Raw genomic sequence first — 19866 nt, 5'->3', positions numbered from 1 at the left:
AGATGAAGTATCTTTGTCTAGAAGTGGAATGGACACTAATCAAGGTGGGTTTGAGCTATATTTTTAAAAGAAATAAAAGTATTTAATCATAATTCTGTTTATGGCACAGAGACTCCCCTAGAAGCAAATAAGTCTCTGGATTGGATTCTACAGATGACAGAGTAGATCAGAGTTTGGAAAACTCTGGGCTGCAAGTCAACTGCAGCCCAGGGAATGCATTTCTATGGCACACGAGTTAAGAATGGTTTTTACATTTTTAATTGACTGAAAAAGGGGAAAAAATCTTCTGATTTGAATTATTCCAAAGAATAATAATATTCTGTGACATGTGAAAACTGTAAAATTCAGATTTCAGTGCCCATAAGGAAATATCTATGGAAATACAGACATGCCCATTTGCGTATGTATTGTTCACAGCTGCTCTCACGCTGTGATGGCAGAGCTGAGCAGCCTCAACAGAAATTGTATGACCCACAAAACCGAAAGCATTTACTACCTGGCCTTTTACAGAAACATTTGCCAACCTCTGGAATAATCCATTTGGGTTACCAAAACAAAAAATGCTTAATTAAGTTGGTTATGAGAAAGAGAGAGGATGCTGTAAGTCTTCAAAAAAAATCACCTTGGCAATTTTAAAAATAATACTCAAAAACAGGAATTTAACAGTGGTGGCCAGGTGCGGTGGCTGACACCTGTAATCCCAGCACTTTGGCAGGCCCAGGTGGGTGAATCACCTGAGGTCAGGAGTTCGAGACCAGCCTGACCAATATGGTGAAACCCTGTCTCTACTAAAAACACAAAAATTAGCCAGGCGTGGTGGCATGCACCTGTAGTCCCAGCTACTCAGGAGGCTGAGACAGGAGAATTGCTTGAACCCAAGAGGTGGAGGTTGTAGTGAGCCGAGATCATACCACTGTACTCTAGCCTGGGCGACAGAGCAAGACTCCATCTCAAAAAAAAAAAAAAAAAAAAAAAAAAAAAAAAAAAAAAAAAAAAAGGTGGAAATTGTGGCTCCTTAATTAACTGCAGGAATCTTATCCAATACTTCTTTGATTCTAACCCTTCAAAGAGCCTTGCTGCTCAAAATTATGATGAATTCCCTCAGCTGCCCATTCTTACCTCTTCTAGACTGAAAAGCACGCCTCCGATTGGTGCACCAAAGGCAACAGAGACTCCGGCAGCCGCTGCTGCTGAAAGCACCTACAAAACAAGTAGTTCTACATAAGCTTCAAGGCCTTCCATGAAAACAAACGTGCAAACCTGCAGGTCAGACAGCAGGAGGGGGCTTCAAGAAGAAAGTTTTGCCACAGATGGAAGCTGAGCTGGCTCACCTCTCGTCTCTTGCCCTCATTCTTGCTGTACTTGGAGAAAAGGCTGCTGAAGAAGTTGCCACAGCAACAAGCCACGTGCACTAGCGGCCCTTCCTTCCCAAGGCTCAGGCCAGAGGACACTACCAGCACCAGCGTGACTGTCTTGATCAGCAGGGTCCACTTCCCCAAGTAACCCCTGATGATGAAGCCACTCAAAATAGTCTTTATCTGAAACAGAGGATAGAGAACATGAGGGAATGAACTATTTCGATCCATGGCTAGGAAAAGAACTGTAATTCCTCTGAGGGACATGTTCAAAGTTTAGATTCACTCAATAGCATGGAACAGAGGCCATTTTCATTTTTGATTTAACTATAATATATATAATAATATATAATATATTATAATAACTATAATATATATATAATAATATATAATAATATAACTAAAACATTAAAAATTCAATGCATGGTAAATCTCAAGGATTCCTAGAGTACCAAAAGATCCTAAAGAGGACTGCATCAATCATTATCAAGGTCTTGCTTGATTTATGGCATTTTATCCCGTTCACACTACCTTTTGCTATAATGAGAAGATACATATACCTATTGATGTTAACTGTTAACTTTTGACTCTAAAAAATATCCTAGATAAAGAGATGGTGAGCTGGCCGATTATGTGACAAGGCAAGGAGAGGGAAGTAGTTAAGAATATTCTACCCCTGGCCAGGCACAGTGGCTCACACCTGTAATCCCAGCACTTTGGGAGGCTGAGGTGGGAGGATCACTTGAGCCCAAGAGTTTAAGACCAGGCTGGGTAACATAGAGAGATCCCCATCTCTGCAAAAAAAGTTTTAAAAATTAGCCGAGCATGATGGCATGCACCTGGAGTCCTAGCTACTTGGGAGGCTGAGGTAAAAGAATTGCTTGAGCCCAAGAGGCCAAGGCTGTAGTGAGCCGTGACCACACCACTAAACTCTAGCCTGGGTGATGGAGCAAGATCTTTTTGTTAAAATATATATATATCACCCCAAAATATGCCACTCTGGCAAACTACTGACTATGTTGGGTTAAAGGCACTTGAAAAACAGCAGGTGCAAGATCACCTGACCTTCATTTTGTTTCTTAAAAGCAGGAGATGAAATTCCCATGTGAAAGATGCCCTTCCTATACTAAAAGGAAGCATCATTCCTGTCATCAAGGACAGGAAGCTGAGGCTGAGGGAAATCTGTACAAACCAACCTTGTTGGACTAACCCTCATCCTCCTGGCCATTTCACCCAGCTAACAACCCTAGCCCAGGCCCCTCTGCCTTGTCACACTTTCAAAGATTACTACTTATCCAATTCAGCACATAAGTGTTCAATCTTAACTTTAACTTCATCTTTGGATCTTCACTCTTTACGAAGGCTCTCATGGCATGTAAAACTCATATTAAATAAACTTGCATGCTTTTCTCCTGCTGATCTGTCCTATATGTCAATTTAATTCTCAGGCCCATCCGCAAACCCCTAAAAAATGGTTTGCCCCTACAAGAGCAAAATGTCAATTGAACTTTAGGTCAGGAGTTGACAAATTATAGCCTATGGTCCAAATCTGGCCAACGGCCTATTTTTGCATGAACCACGAGCTAAGAATAGTTTTAACATTTTTTAAAGTAGTATATAAAAAAATGGCTACTATCCTTCTCGTGAGAATAGTTGCTCCATCTTGCTCCTTGGCCTCCAAGGTTTAATATATTTACTGTCATTGTTTTATAAGAAAAGTTTGCCAACCCCTGCTGGAGGCGATGAATTAATGAGTATTTACTGTCCAATTCATTCAACTTTTCAATATGTTTGAAAATATTCTTAAAGGTAGAAAATGAAGAAGATGCTCAACATTCCAATAACACAGGTTTGGGGAATGTAAAGATGTTTGAATCCATGATGACCCTTTTCTCTTCTGTCAAATCCTACCCTCTTGTAATGTAAAGGACTTTGACTATTGGGAGCGTTATCTTGCTCCATTTCCAGACCTTGTGCATTTTGTAAATACTAAATAATGGCTTTCTTCCTAAAGGTTCACTTGAGTCTTTGCCTAACGCTTTTAGAATTTAACTGGGTACATATCTCAATGATTAACTTCATACACCAAGATCCTCTCCACTGCCAAAATGGTATTCTTTTGGATACAAAAACATCATCAATGACCAAATTACTTTTCTACCTCCAATCACTACCCCAATTGGCTGAAATGGTTTGAATGTTTACTGCTGAGCTAGCAACTTACAAGCCTGTAATCACAGATTAATTAGACACCAAGTGAGTCAGTCAATGAAATCTATAGTCAATTTCTGGATTTCCCATTATGTAATACGTAATGGGACAAGGTTATCTCTTGTCAGTGTCATTTATCTAACTTCAAAACACCTTCTTGTGGGCATTGCTCTGCCAAGTTATCAATTTCTCAAATAGCTACTACAGTCATTCTCAAACTTGGCACTCATCAGAGTCACCTGGGGAATTAGAAAACTCTGCAGACTGGCTCTCCCCTCAGAGATTTGGCATAATTGGTCTGAGGTGAATCCAGGATATGAGGATTTTTACAGCCTCCATAGGTGAGTCTAAAATGCAGCCCAGGTAGAGAGCACTGTTCGACTCCTGAAAAGAGCAGCACAATAGAGCATTTAAGGGACAACCCTGAAACACTCATTGTTCTTTCACCAACTCCTTCTACTGAGCATCATGTCACCTTGAGCGATTTGGGGAGGGTCATGAAGAGCGCTCATCCAATAGTGTGTATGTTCCCAAGGGACTTAGTGAACTCCTTCTAACAGAACATGTGCAAGGTCTACTAGCTATACAGTCAGATGGTGTTTCCTGACCTAGCCTTGAACTCGTGGCTGACAAACTGGTGGTGGTTAGACCCATCCTTAACTAGTGGTAGTTAACTTAATTGAGCCTGTGCTCTGGGATCTCAGATCCCTTTATTTAAGGGATGTTTTATTACACCTGCCACAATCCTGCCCTTTTGTGTTGCCTTGAATAAAATTATCTATAATTTTTTGTCAGTTAGTTAATGTGGATTTAGACCCCAGGGTATAGTTTAAAAGCGTAATACAATTTAGAAAATTACAAGCATCTAAATTACCTGAGCCTTTGCCAGCCATGACATATGGTGAATTGAACAATGTAATAGGTATTTTGTAATTCTCTAAAATGATTTTATAAAATTCTCATGATCAAATTAGGGACTAAAGAAGACAAATTCATTCCCAGTAGATGGCAAAATCCAATCACTTGCTTTAATATGAATTCATAGAGTCTGAAGCTAGCAGGGCTTTAATGAAATGTACTGCAGATTTGTGACTTGGTGGTGTTAATCTGAAAATCAGAACTCTTTACAATAAATAAATATTTGTAAGAGTGTTTGCATTTTTCAATAAACTGAAACATCGACACAGAGTAAGTTCTGAGAGGGTATGATTTCTCATATAGTTGACATGACAGTGGTTCCACTGACAAAAGGAAGCAAGTAGAAAGAGGACACCCTCACCCAGCTTTCTCTCAAGTCCCAAGTGCAACAAGCTGTAAATATTCACTTTCTTTCTTTTCTTTTTTTTTTTTTTAAGGCAGGGTCTGGCTCTGTCACCCAGGCTGTAGTACAGTGGCACAATCACAGCTCACTGCAGTCTCAACCTCCTGGGCTCAAGTGATCCTCTCACCTCAGCTCCCAGAGTAGCTGGGACTACAGGTATGTACCACCACACCTGGCTTTTTTTTTTTTTTTGAGACAGTCTTGCTCTGTCATCCAGGCTGGAGTGCAGTGGTATGATCGCAGCTCACGGCCATCTCTGCCTCCAAGGTTCAAGTGATTCTGATGACTCAACTTCCCAAGTAGCTGAGATTACAGGCATACACCACCATGCCCAGCTAATTTTTGTATTGTTTTTAGAGACATGGGTTTTGCTATGTTGGCCAGGCTGGTCTTGAACTTCTGGCCTCAAGGCATCTACCCACCTTGGCCTCCCAAAGTGCTGGGATTACAGGCATGAGCCACTGCTCCCTGCCGCTAATTTTATTTGTATTTTTTGTAGAGTTGAGGTCTTACTATGTTGCCCAGACTGGTATTGAACTCCTGGGCTCAAGCAATCTTCCCACCTGGGCCTCTCAAAGTGCTGGGATTACAGGCAAGTATTCACATTTAAATGTGCTTTATAGAACTTTTATGGCGAGCATTTATTACATAGAAAGAAAAGCCATTCTTTAAATTTGCTTTTTTTTTTTTTTTCCTTTTTAGAAACGAGGTCTTGCTCTGTCGTCCAGGCTGGAGTGCAGTGGTGTGATCCTGGCTCACTGCAGCCTCGAAATCCTGGCCTCAGGCAATCCTCCCACCTGAGCCTCCAAAGTAGCTGGGATTACAGGCAAGAGCTCCCGTATCTGGCCTAAATTTGCATTTTAAAAAATGTTTCCAAGGGCATTTTCACTCTAAGTAATAAAAATGTTTTGGAAGCAAATACTAAGGAGGATGAACAATTTTTTAAATGTACATAAATACATCATATTCAAAGTTGGTTCTTACACAGCATGCCATATAGCAGCTTACAGCTGATCACCTCAGACAACGATAAACATATTTTCTAAATAGTATCTTTGCTAGAATGAAGAACAGCTTCATGTCTCAACTGAAGTCAGTTTCCATATTTAGTTGGGTGTTGACTGGGAGGAGATTCTTTTTATCCAGGAATAATTTACTTACATTTACTTTTTACTCTGCCCCTCTCCTCTAAGAACTGGGAAAAATACTGCATTCTTAGGTTAAAAATTTCCAGCTCTACTATAATAACAGGGAAGACTTTGCTATTGCTGAGTCGAATCTCCATTTGGTTTCTGAAACTTCTTTAAAAGACTCTTATGAGCCGGGCACGGTGGCTCACGCCTGTAATCTCAGCACTTTGGGAAGCCAAGGCAGGCAGATGACAAGGTCAGGAGTTCAAGACCAGCCTGGCCAATATAGTGAAATCCCATAGCTACTAAAAATACAAAAATTAGCTGGGTATTGTGGCAGGCACCTGTAATCCCAGCTACTCAGGAGGCTGAGGCAGGAGAATCACCTGAACCTGGGAGGCGGAGGTTGCAGTGAGCTGAGACCACGCCACTGCACTCCAGCTTGGGTGACAGAGTAAGACTGTCTCAAAAGAAAAAAAAAAGATTATGAACTATTTTGGAAATAGAGAAATGAATCTATCACATACTTATATATACTTAAAAGAGTATTAATAATACAAGTACCCATGTGCCCACTACCAAGTTTAGGAAACAGAAGAGTGGCTACCTTGTGTTTTCCTCCCCAGTGGTAACTTCCTCCTTTCCCTCACCACTTCCTACCACTTCTTCACCTTTCTCTATAGTTTTAGCACATACATTGTTTCATTTTAGCTGTTTATAGATATTCTATCAAGCATACTTTATGTATTCTTGTGCAACTTGCTTTTTCACTTAACATCACATTTTTTGGTTTTATCCATGTTTATTTATCCCTTGTACTTTTGTCACATAAGAAACAAGGGCTCAGCTAGATGCAGTGGCTCACACCTGTAATCCCAGCATTTTGGGAGACTAAGGCAGGCAGATCACTTGAGCCCAGGAGTTTGAGACCAGTCTGGGCAACATGGTGAAACCCCACCTTTACAAAAAGTACAAAAATTAGCTGGGCATGATGATGCACATCTATAGTCTCAGCTACTCAGGAGGCTGAGACAGGAGGACTGCCTGAATCTGGGAGTTCAAAGCTGCAGTGAGCTGTGATGGCGCCACTGCACTCCAACCTGGGAAACAGAGTGAGATGAAAGGAAAGGGGAAGGGAAGGGGAGATAAAAAAGACAGACAGACAAGATGGGAAGGGGAAAGGGGGAAAGGGGAAGGGGAAGGGGAAGAGAAGGGAAGAAGAGTGCCAGGCGCAGTGGCTCATGCCTGTAATCCTGGCATTTAGGGAGGCCGAGATGGACAGATCTCCTGAGGTCAGGAGTTTGAGACCAGCCTGACCAACATGGAGAAACCCCATCACTACTAAAAATACAAAATTAGCCAGGCATGGTGGCGCATGCCTGTAATCCCAGCTATGAGGAAGAATTGCTTGAATCCAGGAGGCGGAGGTTGTGGTGAGCTGAGATTGCACCATTGCACTCCAGCATGGGCAACAAGAGTAAAACTCTGTCTCAAAAATAAATAAATAAAAAGAGGAAGGAAGGAAGGGAGGGAGAGAGAGAGGAAAAAAGAGAAGAGGAGAGGAGAGGAGAGGGAAGAAATGAAGAAAAGAAGGCAGGCAGGCAGGCAGGCAGGAAGGCAGAGGCCGGCAGAGGCCGGCAGGCAGGCAGGCAGGCTCAACTCAGTATTTTACTGCTTCTGAGTTCAGCTACCACCAATAAAGATGCCCACTTTCGATGACAACAAAGTCCAGCCAGCACCGCAAAGACAGAAGTCATATTTGAACCCCTTGTCTATAAGGACACCAGCTGAGCCATACATCTGCAGTTCTTGGAAGGGAGAGATGGACTACCCAGCATGCCTCTTACTGCTTCTATTTTCTACCAATTCCCCATTGGCTATCTCCTTATTTGAGAAATGCTCGAGTCAAAAATGCCTACTGTTGGGCAGTGGGATCACAAACTGAGATGCTTTCGACATCAAATAAAATAGTTCAGTTATGACACTTGGTTGGAAAACGCAAATTTGCCTCCAGCACTGTGGCTCATGCCTAAAATCGTAGCACCTTGAGAGGCCAAGGCAGGAGGATTGCTTGAGCCCAGAAGTTCAAGACCTGCCTGGACAACATGGCAAAGCCCTACAAAAAATACAAAAATTAGTTGGGCATGGTGGCACATGCCTGCAGTGCCAGCTCCACAGGAGGCTGAGGCAGGAGGATCACTTGAGCCCAGGAATTTGAGACCAGCCTGGGCAAAGGAGTGAGATCTCTCCTCTATATTAAATAATAATAATAATAATAATAATAACAAAGAAAAAAGAAACCCAGGCGTGGTGGCTCACACCTGTAATCCCAGCACTTTGGGAGGTTGACGTGGATGGATCACATGAGGCTAGGCCAACATGGTGAAATCCCGTCTCTACTAAAAATACAAAAATCCAGCCAGGCATGGTGGTGTGCATCTGTAATCCCAGCCACTTGGGAGGCTGAGGCATGAGAATCTCTTAAACCTGGGAAGCAGAGGTTGCAGTGAGCTGAGATCGTGCCACTGCACTCCAGCCTGGGCGACAGAGTGAGACTGTCTCCAAAAAAAAAGAAAGAAAAAAAGAAAGAAAGGAAAGAAAAGAAAAGAAAAAAGGAAAAATAAAAGAAAAAAGAAAATGCAAATTTGTTCCAATGCTGCTCTTGTTAGGGAGGAATCTGAGCATAATGCAAATTTTATGTCTATTTTTGCAGATTTCCTCCAGGAGAAATACCAGGTAAATGTAGAAAATTGTACCCAGCCATGTAGGAAAACACAAAACACACGAGTGGAACATCTACCAGTTCACACATACACCAGGGTGCCACACCCATCTCTTCCTGCTGTCTCAACTTCCCTTCCAGTTTCAGATAACCTTCTTTATGCCCTTCACAGTAAGGCACAAGTTGCAGCCCTTCCAACACTCACTTCCACAAGCAAACTTCAAGTTCTTTGCAGAAAGTGACATATTTATTGTGGCATTTATATGTTTCTTAGCCATTTAATGTGTACAACTGTGCTCCTCTGTTTATTAGGTTCCTCTTTTTGTCATATGTGTCAGTGATGAAGTTTTGAGTATTTGTGCCCCTAATTCATGTTCCCCATAAAGCCTGGTGGTTTCTGTTGTGTGATTTTGCATGACATGATGATATTTAGAAATGTGTATGCTGCATTATAGAAGAACTGGCTGTGCTGAGAAAATAGGATGGTAATACAGCTTATTTTCGGGTTCCTGAGGCCATATTTTAACATCAACCATCAAAAATTCAGCATGACATATTAAGACTTCTTTTTTCTATCTTTCCTGAAACAAGATCATGCTGAATTTTGCCTCTGACTGTCTTTTCATGACTCCAGCCCTTTCTGCAAACTGCCTGGACCACCATCAGGGTTGGAGGGCCCTCCCAAAGGGTGTGGATTTACTGCCATCCTCGGCTCAGAACGACATCATCAAACTCTCTAGCCCACAGCCTGTGGACATTGCTAAGGCACCAACCCGAAGACGAACCGAACTGCAAGGATTACAACGATAATACCAGAACTTTTTAAATTACTTCTGGCTAAAATTCCCACCATCAGGGCTTTTCAGGAATCAGCTCAGTTATCATGATTCTGCCCAGTGGGTCCTCGTAGGTGTCAAGTTTGGTCTTGGGCACTCCCCTTGATCAGTGAGGTCACTTCCCTTATACTTTGGTTACATGAAAGTGCTGAAAACTATTTATAAGAACTCTAAATTCATGGGAGGACATTCACAGTGAATGTACTGAAGGCAGAATTCAGTTTTTTAAACACTGCTATTAGCTTGCCACCAGAAGAGCAAAACGTGGCAAGAGAGGTTTCATCATCAGTGAACTTTCACAGCAACAAACCTCCACTATTGTGTCTTTCACATTACATCACAGATGCACTGATGAGTTATTATAACGCCATGTTTATGTGTGTGGTTAATGAACTCTGATTCCGCAGGCTTTAAGAGTTGTGCCTGATTTATAAAGACAAGGCTTTTATCATCTGAGAAGGAATAGTGCAGAAATCTTGAAGACAGTGTATAAATCCGTAAGTCAGAATGCTGGGGTTCAACTCGCAGCTTAGCAGCTTGGTTACTTTTGAAGCAAGTCACTTAACCTCTCTGTGCTTTAGTTTCTGCAACTATCAAATGTAGAATAATAGTACCTACCTCACAGTTTCATTGTGAAGCTTAACCAGTTAGTAGAAGTAAAATGCTTGGAGCTGTGCTTCGCACAGCAGTGCTGCAAAAGAATTTGCTATTCTTATTATTGGTACAAAAAGTTCAGCCAGAACTCACCTCTGGTATGCCAGAGCCACAGGCATATGGTGCAAATACACGCACCAGGGAGACGGCCAAAAATGCAAACAGCAGCGCCCATAGGATGTACATTAAGTAATTCAGAATGTAAGCACTGGCACCCTAGACAACAGACACAAAACAGAAAAGGAAACATTAGCCACAGCAGACCTGAGTAGCAGACCCGAACCCTCCCCATCTGTCTTGACAACAAAAGCTTTGACAGGATTGGGCAGGTTTGGTCCCTGTCCTGTATAAACCAAGAGGCCAGCGTAGGTTTATCAGGTGTTGCTATTGCTACAGTCAGTACACACAAACAGAGCAGTGGGTGTTTCTCCGGGAGCTGTTTACATACATCTTCTACAGGGGAAGGCTCAGCAATAATGGCAACCACGGATGATGCTTGGTTTTAATCACCACTTGCATAGAGTTAATCAAAGGTGTAACATGGAAAATCCTGCCTCTGAGACCCTGGCAGATTAGTTTTGTCTTGTCTATGGTAACTTGATCTCCCTTAACTTTCATTAAGGCCACACCCAACGACAGCAAGCACCCGCACTGCCAATGAATACGGGTCGAGTCTGCATTTTAGAATACCGCTGCTCAAGGTGGGGTGCATGGTCCAGCTATATCAGCCTCCCCTGGGAGCTTATAAGATATGCAGACTGTCAGGCCTCACCCCAGAACTCCTGAACCAGACACCAGACACTCCTGTCTGGGGCCCAGATAAATGTTTTTTTAACAAGCCCTCCAGGAGGTTCTATGTGCACTAACATTCGAGCGGCGCTATCAGAGGAGAAAAACATGATCGTTTTCAGAATAAGTCATTGAACCATTTCTTCCAAGATATCTGAGGTGTGGAGAATGTCTTCTGAACCAAACATACAGTCTGAGGTCCTATGCAGGAAGGGCCTGGTCTGCTGGGTAGAGACCACACTTCTCTAGGCCTCAGCTTCTTGCCACCATCTGGATGACTTAAGTAAGGGGGGGGCAGGAAAGCAAGGTCAACTACAAATCAGGCTGTGGACAGCCACATGTGTGCCTATTAAATGCAAAAACACGTTCCAAGAGACTGCTCTGGCCTTTATAAGCACATATATTCACACCCTACGTGGTGAGAAATCGGACTAAGAAATACCTTTCACCCACTTAAATATGTACTTTTTGGAGGCTAAAAATAACTCTCACTCTTACTAAAGGTAATTCTTCGAATCAAAGTATAAATCCTAAAAACAGTCGAAAAGATGGATGGCTGTATTTCCCAAAACACACATTGCAAGTAGGAGAGTAGAAAAAAAATATGGCATATGGCCAATTCTGTCTGCCCACTCCCATCAACCAAAGTAGAGAATTTCTTTTTGGAAGTAATGGAGACCACTGAGAACGTGTGAGATTTCAAGATCCCTGTCTACTTCTGAGATTTGAAGGAATTAATTTTCAATTCCACCGAGAAAAAGGTTTAGCAAAAATGGCAAAGCGCATTCCAAATGTCTTCAGCTGTGGTAAGTCAGTCAGGCAAAAAAAAAAAAAAAAAAAAAAAGTGAAGGAAGGAGATGTATAAATAGATTACATGTATCTTCCAAGATTAGTTCTAGCTTGAGAGATCCTCACATTACCCCTAATGTGAAGCTTGGCAACCTGGTTCCCCCTCACATGGCTTTCAGATCCTTTAATAACCCATAATCATTGTGGTAACCACTAAAATGAGTTAGGAGTTAACTCTTTCCTGAGCTAAGATTTTAATAAAGCTCTGAAGCTCTAATGCTATGGGTCTGTGGTTCACCACTATTATCTCCTGTGCCTAGGGCATTCTCTTTCTAGAAGGCCCAGAACATCCTCTGTAAGGTGGTTATAAAATGCAATGGACGATGACTGAAAGCACAATGAGATGCCACTTCACAGTCACTAGGATGACGATAATCAAAAACAGGCAATAACAACTGTTGGCAGGAAGGTGAACAAATTGGAAGTCTCATACACTGCTGGTGGAAATGTAAAATGATACAGACACTTTGGAACACAGTCTGGCCACTCCTTAAAAGGTTAAGCATAGAGTAACCATCTGACCCAGCAACTCTGCTACCAGGTATATACTCAAGAGAAATGAAACATATGTCTTCACAAAAACTTGTACACAAATGTTAATAGCAACATCACTCATCATAGCCAAAAAGCAAAAGCAACCAATGACTAGATAAATAGAATATGGCCCATTCCTACAACAGAATATTATTTGGCCATCAAAAAGAATGAAGTACTGGTTCATGCTACAATAGGAAGAAACCTAGAAACATGATGCTAAGTGGAAGAAGCCAGACAGAAAACCCACACATTGTATGATTTCATTTATATGAAATGTCCAGAAGAGACAAATATAGAAAGACAAAAGGTAGATTAGTGGTTGCTCAGAACTGGCAGGCTGGGGTGCATGGGAGTGACTGCTAGTGGAGACAGAGTTTTGGAAAGGATGATGAAAATGGTCTAAATTTTGATTGAGGTAAAGGTTACAAAACTGAATATGCTACAATCATTAAATTGTACACTTTGAATGGGTGAACAATACGAACTGTGAATTTATCTCACTAAAGCTGTTACTTTTTGTAAAGGATAACTTAAAAAGATATGTTCTCCTCAATTAGAAGATATAAAAGTCAACCCTATTTCTTCAGCATGATCAACAAACCACCTTCGGTAAGAAAAAATAAAGCCAAATATGACAAAATAAAGCCAAATACGAGGCTTTGCGCACACACACACACACACACACACACACACACACACACACTGTGCACATGAAACAGTGGGGAAGGGTTTTGCAGGTAAAGTTTGAGTGACAGCATTAGAGCTAGAAAAAGCCAGTCATCCTAGCGTTAAGCCACGACCTTCAGAGCAGGCACTTGAAGGTGAAATCACAGACATCCACAAATCTCCCAGCAGCATTCCAAAGCACGTGTGGAATGGCAGTGGTCCCCAGCCAAGACCCTGACCAAACACCCACCTCTGACTGATTCACCAGCAGCTCCGACCATTTCTGCCACAGGGGACACTTGTCTCTGTCCTCAAAAGTGGTCTCATTAGAAGTCCAACAGCACTGCTCATGGCTGTACCAGAAGGCAGACAGGCAGACCCCCTCCTTCAGGTCTGTCATCCAGTCCACGGCGAGATCGATGACTCCAGCCAAGGTGCCTGGAAGAAGTAACACGAGCTATTAAGAGGACTCGCACCATGATGCAACAAGAATGAGACCAGGTGCAACATGGCGGCCAGGCAGGGGCACATCAGCAATGATGGCCCAGATTCCAGAGCAGGCAAAAAACTTGCAATGGGGCTGTCACTTACATAGGAAGCCTCTTTCATGAACCTTGCATCACTTCAACATTTATGGTGTGGGCAAGGCAGCACGAGCCCAAGGAGAGATACAAAGCTCGGTAGCTTCCACTGGGTAGGAGAGACGGGCAACTTCCGCAATTCTTCCTTTTCCAAATTTATGACATAAGGTATATACACCATAAAAAGACAGAACTCTCTCAGCAGCTTCTGGGGCAGGATCATAGAATTGCACACATTAATATTTCTCAGGGAAACATGATAATTCAGACAAAATAGACTCATAACTATGACAGCCTCGCATCATAAATGAGTAAGGTTTTGCCACCAAATGAGAACCAAACTTGGGAAATCTTGTTTATTAGAACTCTGCATTTTTTTAATTATAAAGAATTATGGGTCTATAAAACTAAATAATTACTTTAAAAACCAATAGAAATGGAAGAAAACGGAATGTGCAGTTAAATGGATCACAAAAGGCGGCCTTGGGTCTCTTTCCAGAATAATGCATTCTAGTCTCTCACAAAGGCAGAGAATGCTTTCAAGCATCTTCATTTTTCAGCCTTTTCACTCCATTGTTATTATAGGATCAGTTCCACATCCACATCCCCACTGAAGGCATCAACACCTGGCATCAGCGCTCACCCCTCCCTTCTCTTCTCCTGGTGTTGCATCAGATGCTGCTGACCTCAGCTCTACATCTCCCTCCTCCTTGGGGGCCTCGTTCTTCCCATTCCCCTTTCTTTCTCCTGTAGCTTCAGCCTCTTCCTCTCCTTGCCATCAGTAGTTAAACATTAAAAAAAAAACAAACCCTCCCTGGTTCCACTTTCCCCTCCAGTCACCATCTAATCTCTTTCCTTCCCTTGGCCCAGTCCATTCCCTCAACCTACCAGTAGACTCCCACGCAGCTAAGGCAATGGCCTTAACTCATCATGGCCTTAGCTCATTCCTCTAGAACAGGATCCGCAAACTACAGCCCACAGGCCAAATCTGGCCCACAGCCTGTTTTTGTAAATAAAGTTTTTTTGGAGCACAGCTACACCATTCAACTACATGCACTCTGTGGCTGCCTTCATGCTACAGTGGCAGAACTGAAAAGCTGAGACAGAAACCACATGGGCCACAAATCTGAAAATATTGGCTGGCCTCTTGCAGAAAAAGTTTGCTGATCCCAGTTCCAGAGCTCTCAGTATCATCTGACTCTGCTGACCACTTCACCCTTCTAGAAACATCTCTTCCCTTAGCTTCTACATCATTCTCTCCTGCTTTCCTCCTTGCTCTCTGGTTTTCTCTGCCTCCTCTAATCTTTCTGACTCCTCCACCCAACTTTAAAAAGGCCATTTCCTCAAAACTTGACCCTAAACCCTTTTCTCTTTTTATACTATGCTCTCGGCCATGGCAACCTTATTCACGTCCTTCTATTTGCTATTAGGTATAAATGTACATCTCAAGCTATGCTTTGCCAAGCACATAGAGCCCCCTGCCTATATTACAAAGCCAATCACGACATAGCCCAGCCGTCAGCTTCCAATGCCCATGGCAGACATCACCAATCAATAATGGCACACTCTACTGGATTCCCCTTCACAACTCTTTTGCCATACCCATGTCAGACACCACTAATCAATCATGACACACACTTGTGGAATTACCCTCCCAAATCTTTGCAGCAGAGCCCCAGGCAGTCAAAGCTAATGAACAGGCATTGTCAAAGAACACAAGAACACAAGTCTATTTGCCTTGGGTCTACTAGGTATCTCCACTTAAGCCCACTGCCATCCGACACTGAACTAAAGCATCCTCCTCCCAGCCTCAGCTTTGTCCCAGCTGAGAGAGGAGCCCACCATTGGCACACTACTGTGCAAACTAGAAATCTGGGGAAGCAACCCTTTTCCAGGCAAACCCCATATCCCAGCAGCTCCACCTCTGAAATCTCTCTCGAATCACTCCACTTACCCCCATCCCCACTCGGGCTATCTTTCAGATCACCATGTTGAAGTCATTACTGGCTGGACTGCTATAGGAGCCTCCTCTCTGATCTCCGGCCCCAGTCCTGCCCCATCCATGGCTTCACCACACTGTGGTCAAACAGGCTTTCCAAATGCAAAACCGACCTGTGCCACTACCCTATGGAAAGCCCTGCTATGGTTACCCATTGTTCTTGGGAGAACACCCAAATCCTCAACAGGTCACCCACCCTGACAGCTGGCCCCTCAGATCTCTCCAGCTTCATCCCTTTCTCTCACTAACGCCCCACACCCTGCCCACTCCATGTTCCTGGAATGTGCCATGCTCTCCTCTCTGCACCATCTCGGCAAGCACTGCCCTCCCCTCCTGTCAGGCTCCTACTTATCGTCCTGATTCCAACCTTCCTATCACCTCCTTTGGGAAGTCTTTCCTGATTTCCTAAGCCTGCGTTAGGTGTACTTCCCTGGCATTCCTGCGGCTGCCTGTTCTTCCCATCACCACAGCTCTCACATCCTAATATCACAATTAGCTTGCTTCCTCTCTCTCTCTCTCTCTCTGTGTGTGTGTGTGTGTTTGTGTGTGTGTGTGTACTTCCACTAGTCTATAAGTGGTAGGTAAGAAAGGTTTCATTATCTGGTTATCCTGCCACAGTGGGGGTCAGGCCTGGTATCCATATACCTATGTCAAGTACATAGCTGGCACTATATATTCATGTTGAATAAAAGATTGCAATAAATAAATGAATGAAAAATCAGAAAACTCAGGTCCATTCATTCATTCAAGGGATAGTTATTGAACATGTGCCTACTACATGCCAGTTACTAGTCCGTATCTTGGGAATACAGCAGTGAAAAGAGTAGACCCAAGTACCTGCCTTTGTGGAACTGCACCTGGGACAGGACACTGGACAAAATAAGTATATTAAAGGTTCCGCTAAAAGGTATAAGGGCCAGGCACAGTGGCTTATGCCTGTAATTCCAGCACTTTGGAAGGCCGAGGTAGACAGATCATTTGAGGCCAGGAGTTCAAGACCAGGCTGAACAGCATGACAAGCTCCTGACTCAAAAAAAAAAAAAAAAAAAAAAAAAAAAAAATTAGCCACACATGGTGGCACATGCCTATACTCCCAGCTACTGAGGAAGTGGCCAAAAATAGTTTTCAAAATAGCCAAAAACTAGAACAACAGAAATACCCATCAATGGATAAGTGGATAAACAACATGTGGTCTATCTATATGCTGGAATGGTACTTGGCAATGAAAAGGAATGAAGTACTGACACGTGCCACAACATGGACAAACTTTGAACATATTATGCTGAGTGAAAGAAGTTAATCACAAAGACCACATATTGTATGATTCCATTCATATGAAATGCCCAGAATAGGCAAATCCATAGAGACAGAAAGCAGGTTAACAGTGGCCTAGAGCTGGAAGGGGGATGGCTGGGGTGCAGGGGCTTGCTAGCGAAAGGGTATAATGGTTCTTTTCGTGATTATAAAATCCTTCTAAAATTGACCATGGTGATATTTGTACAACTCTGTGATACACTAAAAACCACTGAATTGTATACTTTAAATGGGTGAATTGTATGGTATCTGTGTTACATTTCAATAAAGCTTTATATACATATACCCATATAGCAGGCAAGGGGGTTGAGGCTCAGAGAGGAAGGGATGTAATTTTATCGTTTTAAAAATTTTAAATATCAGACAGGTTTGAAATTTTTAAGCATGCAATTCAATAATGAAATACTTGGTTTCAAATATAAAAATATATATAATTAGTCTCATTAAGTGAGAGATATCATTATTTCCTGATTTGTTTATTCTTTCATTTTTAAATTGATACATAACATTGTGTGTTTTTATCCTGTACATATTTTGAAGCACATACACCTTGTGGAATGGTGAAAACTATTTCCTGATTTAAAGTTGGAAACTGAAACACAATGAAAAGAAATCATACATGCTCAAAGAATTTTCTCCAGATCATGAAATCCTGGATGCAAGTTTGGTTCAGCTTAATGCTAGTTTGCAGAGTAAGCTAAGTAAACACTGCCCCCTAGCAACAGCAAGCAAGAAGCATAATATTTAGTATTTCATGAGGTCTTTCCACAGGGTCAAATTTAAAGCTATCCAAAGGAAAAACAAAGGTAGAGGGCTCATTATCTTGATCTTTTTAACTTTTTAAAATTGACACATAATAATTGTGTGTATCAATGTCATGTTTTTATCGATGTATACATTACAGAAAGATTTGATCAAGCTAATTAAAAATTCAATCCTACTGTTGCTTTTAACGGCAAAAACCACAATTACCTTCACACCAATCAAATAAATCATCTCACCAATTTATTTTTGTGGTGAGAATGTTAAAGTCTACTCTTTTAGGAATTTTGAAATATACAATACATGATTATTAACCGTGGTCACCATGCAATTCGACAGCTCACTAAAGCTTATTCTTCCAGTCTAACTGAAACTTACACCCTCTGATCAATATCCGTTTCCCCATCCTGCCCCCACCCCTCCCAGCCTCTAGCAGCCACCTTTCTACGACACTGGTTTTTTCAGACTCCACATATAAGGGACATCATGTGGTATTTGAAGAAGAATGTGAAGATGGGAGGGTCCTGCAGATATTCAGGGGCAAACGCGATGATCACCCCAAGTTTCATCATTACTCATCCATTCACAATCCCCCCTACTGTACAGCCAATCTTCCTTGCTGAGGCTGGTTCTGACTGTGCTGCAGCAGGCCTCAGCTTTCTTTCATGGTCCAACAGTGACACCTAGTGGGGACTCCTGATAAGCACCTGCCGAAATGCTGTGGACCTACCCATAAGGGTAGTCCAAAGACAACAGCCAGTGAGGGGACAGCTGGCCAGGCGATGAGACCCAGGGTCCTCTCCACTATTCCACTGAGGAAGATGGAAGTGAGTGGGACATGGCTCTGACTGTCCCTTCAAAGTGCATCCAAATCAAAAGAACACTATAGCCCTTTCATGTCAGCATCACCCATTCTCACCCTCTCATGTATTCCCCTGCTGATGTGCCCATGGGCTCTCCTTTTGCCCAGCAGTGCTCACCCTGGCTGCACGTTACAATCACAGAGGGGAGGGGCAGGCTGCATTCAAGCCAGAGGTACTCTCCAGAGACACTGTTTAAGTGAAGCCCGGGCAGCAGCATAATTTTTTTAATTCCCCATCCTAATGGAAATCAAGTGGATAATAAAGCCAGCTGGTCAAAATCAGATTTGTTAAAGTTAGCCCAATTGGGCTTCTAGGTCAGTCAATAAGTTTAAACTGTGCGGTTATCAGAACGTCTATTCCTATTCTGAGTTTCTTCATTTACCCTTTTTATTTCTTCTTCCTATGAGCCAAGAATAATGACACACTATAAGGTTTTATCAAATACTCTAAACAAGGACATAAAAATTCATAGCAAACTCCCACCGGGCCCACCTTCAAAGGCCTTCATAGAAGCAGCCAAGCAAAACTGGTCACCCAATACCTTGTGACAATGAAGTCTAATTCCCTGCCCTGGCTGCCACCAGTACATAACAGGAAATGCCACTGGGAAAGGAAGGACAGACATGGAGAAGTGGACAGACAGCATCTGTGACTAGTAGGAAAGGATCCCCCCTCCAAGCATTCCTCTGAGCTCTTTATGGGATGCTGAGGCAGGTGAGGAAGGTAGAGCTCTTCCCTGGCAACCAAGCCCCTCCTCCGATGATCTATGGAATAAATCAAAGATCACCTGGAAACTGAAATCCCCCGTACTCACAAAACTCTGTGCCCCTTTAGTGTTCGTGCTTTTTAGAGCACTTACTACTATGGTATAGTCAATTCCCTGATCTGTTCTCTAACCATAAGTATTATGTTGTTATATGTGATGAATTATTATTAAAAGAACCTCTTCATCATGCCAAATTTTTTACTCTTAGACATTAACCTTCATAATCTCCTAAAAGGACGTAAGTTTTAGGAAACTATTTCCATGACGGGCTGGTGCGTTTGCTATTAAAAAGATGGGTTTCCCCTCCAGACAGCATCCATTCACTCTAGAAACATCTACTGCTCACAAACATGGTGTTGGGATTCTAAAAAGGAAATATGCAGAGTCCCTGATGGTCAGGAGCCTGCCTCAGTTCCCGTGGGTGTCCAGCATGGTGCTGAGCATTGCAGAATGTTTCAAGTTCATCCCAGAGCCTACCAGTAACAGTAAAAGGAAATCTCATATGACATTT

At 42.5% G+C, this 19866-nt stretch overlaps 1 protein-coding gene across 1 annotated transcript in view; it reads right to left on the bottom strand.

The window, feature by feature from the left end:
- CLCN4 (chloride voltage-gated channel 4) overlaps nucleotides 1-19866 on the bottom strand; it is an 85716-nt gene that overhangs the window by 35196 nt on the left and 30654 nt on the right. Inside the window, exons 5-8 of the mRNA XM_003920295.4 lie at nucleotides 13321-13508; nucleotides 10323-10445; nucleotides 1332-1538; nucleotides 1120-1200 (exon numbers count right to left, since the gene is read on the bottom strand). Coding sequence (XP_003920344.1) covers nucleotides 1120-1200; nucleotides 1332-1538; nucleotides 10323-10445; nucleotides 13321-13508 — 599 coding nt within the window. The remainder of the gene's footprint in view (nucleotides 1-1119; nucleotides 1201-1331; nucleotides 1539-10322; nucleotides 10446-13320; nucleotides 13509-19866) is intronic.

The sequence above is a fragment of the Saimiri boliviensis genome, chromosome X (genome assembly GCF_048565385.1).
Source record: "Saimiri boliviensis isolate mSaiBol1 chromosome X, mSaiBol1.pri, whole genome shotgun sequence".
NCBI lineage: Eukaryota > Metazoa > Chordata > Mammalia > Primates > Cebidae > Saimiri > Saimiri boliviensis.
This window is presented reverse-complemented; position numbering and strand designations above follow the sequence as displayed.